This window comes from Orycteropus afer, unplaced genomic scaffold, assembly GCF_000298275.1.
Source record: "Orycteropus afer afer isolate SDZICR_OR568_19922 unplaced genomic scaffold, OryAfe1.0 scaffold00031, whole genome shotgun sequence".
Lineage (NCBI taxonomy): Eukaryota > Metazoa > Chordata > Mammalia > Tubulidentata > Orycteropodidae > Orycteropus > Orycteropus afer.
In genome coordinates, this window is record NW_006921618.1 from 7,426,755 (window position 1) to 7,428,159 (window position 1,405).

General features: G+C 43.0%; 1 protein-coding gene across 1 annotated transcript in view; it reads left to right on the forward strand.

Moving 5' to 3' along the window:
• The window catches only part of CELA3B (chymotrypsin like elastase 3B), a 14,069-nt gene extending 13,230 nt beyond the window's left edge, over window positions 1–839 (forward strand). Inside the window, exon 8 of the mRNA XM_007935679.1 lies at window positions 822–839. Coding sequence (XP_007933870.1) covers window positions 822–839 — 18 coding nt within the window. The remainder of the gene's footprint in view (window positions 1–821) is intronic.
• Window positions 840–1,405: the final 566 nt, after the last annotated feature.

The following is a 1,405-nucleotide window of genomic DNA, read 5'->3' on the forward strand; positions in this document are numbered from 1 at the left end:
GTAGTGATACTGCCTCGGAAACCCAAGGAGGGGTCGCTATGAGTCGGGGCCGACTCGATGGCACATAACAACAACAACAACATGTATATGCCAGACACTGTGGCAAGCACATTTGTTAACAGGTTAATCAAGAACTCTATGCATTGCTGTCTATATTTTCAATAACAAAATATTTGCAGGGGGAGGGAGGAAGGATAACATAGCTCACCTTACCAAAACTATATTGGGCCAAAGGAAAGGCAGATATGAAGTCTAGCGACTTCTAAGAAGCACATTTTTGTTTTTATTTCTCTATGAATCTATAAAGTAGTAACTTTTTGATAGCCAGAGTGGACATTTCCATGATGAGAAATTCACTTAGTAAATTAATATTTTAAAAAAAACAAAACTAGAAAAAGGATTTTCTAATTCTGGCAATCCAATGAAGCATTTAATATGTTAGTTAGTCGAAAGAAAGAAAGAAAATGAATCCTCATGAGATAGTACTATTATTACCCTCCTTTTACAGGTGAGGAAACTGAGGCCCAGAGAAGTCAAGTCACTTTCCCAGGGTCAAACAGTTAATAAGTGGCATGGCTGTGAATTGAACCCAGTTTCATCTGGTTTCTCACTACATAGCTCACTCATTGCCGTCAGGTCGGATCCAACTCATAGTAATCCCTCCTTGGGTTTCCGAGGTGGTATCACTACAGAAGTAGATTGCCCAATCTTCCTTTCAAGGAGTGGCTGGTGGGTTTGAACTGCCAGTCTTCTGGTTAGCAGTCAACTGCCTTAGGCACTACACAGTATTCTATTCTAATGTTCTTCACCTTTTCTTCTAGACCATGGCGAGCCACTAGAACCAGGACCTGGCTGGCAGAGCTGATTCACGCCCTTCTGAAAGAATAAAGACCTCTCAGAAAGTCCTATCTTGTGTCTTTCTTCTTTGGCTCACTTCTTCACCTATGGCCCATTCCTGAAATCCTAGATCTGATGTGTAGAAAAGACAAGATCCAATCCTATCATTTGATGAAAAAACCATGACCAAACGCACTGCCATTGAGTTGGATCTGACTCATAGCGACCCCTCCTTGGGTTTCCAAGGTGGTATCATTATGGAAGTAGATTGCCCAACCTTCTTTCCAAGAAGTGGTTGGTGGGTTTGAACCACCAGCCTTCTGGTTAGCAGTCAAATGCCTTAGGCACTACACTACCAGAGTCCTTATCATTTGAAGATGAGAAAAAAAAAATGAATCTAGAGAGAGGAAGAGTTGCTGTGGGGTAACCAATCATCCTGGATTGCCTAGGACTGGGGGAGGGTCCCAGGATCAGAGGAGTATCTTAGGGTATGATGGGTATGGCACCTGCCCTCGGCACCACTGGAGGGGGCACCAATGAACAGTTTCCACTCCCCATTGAAGTTTCC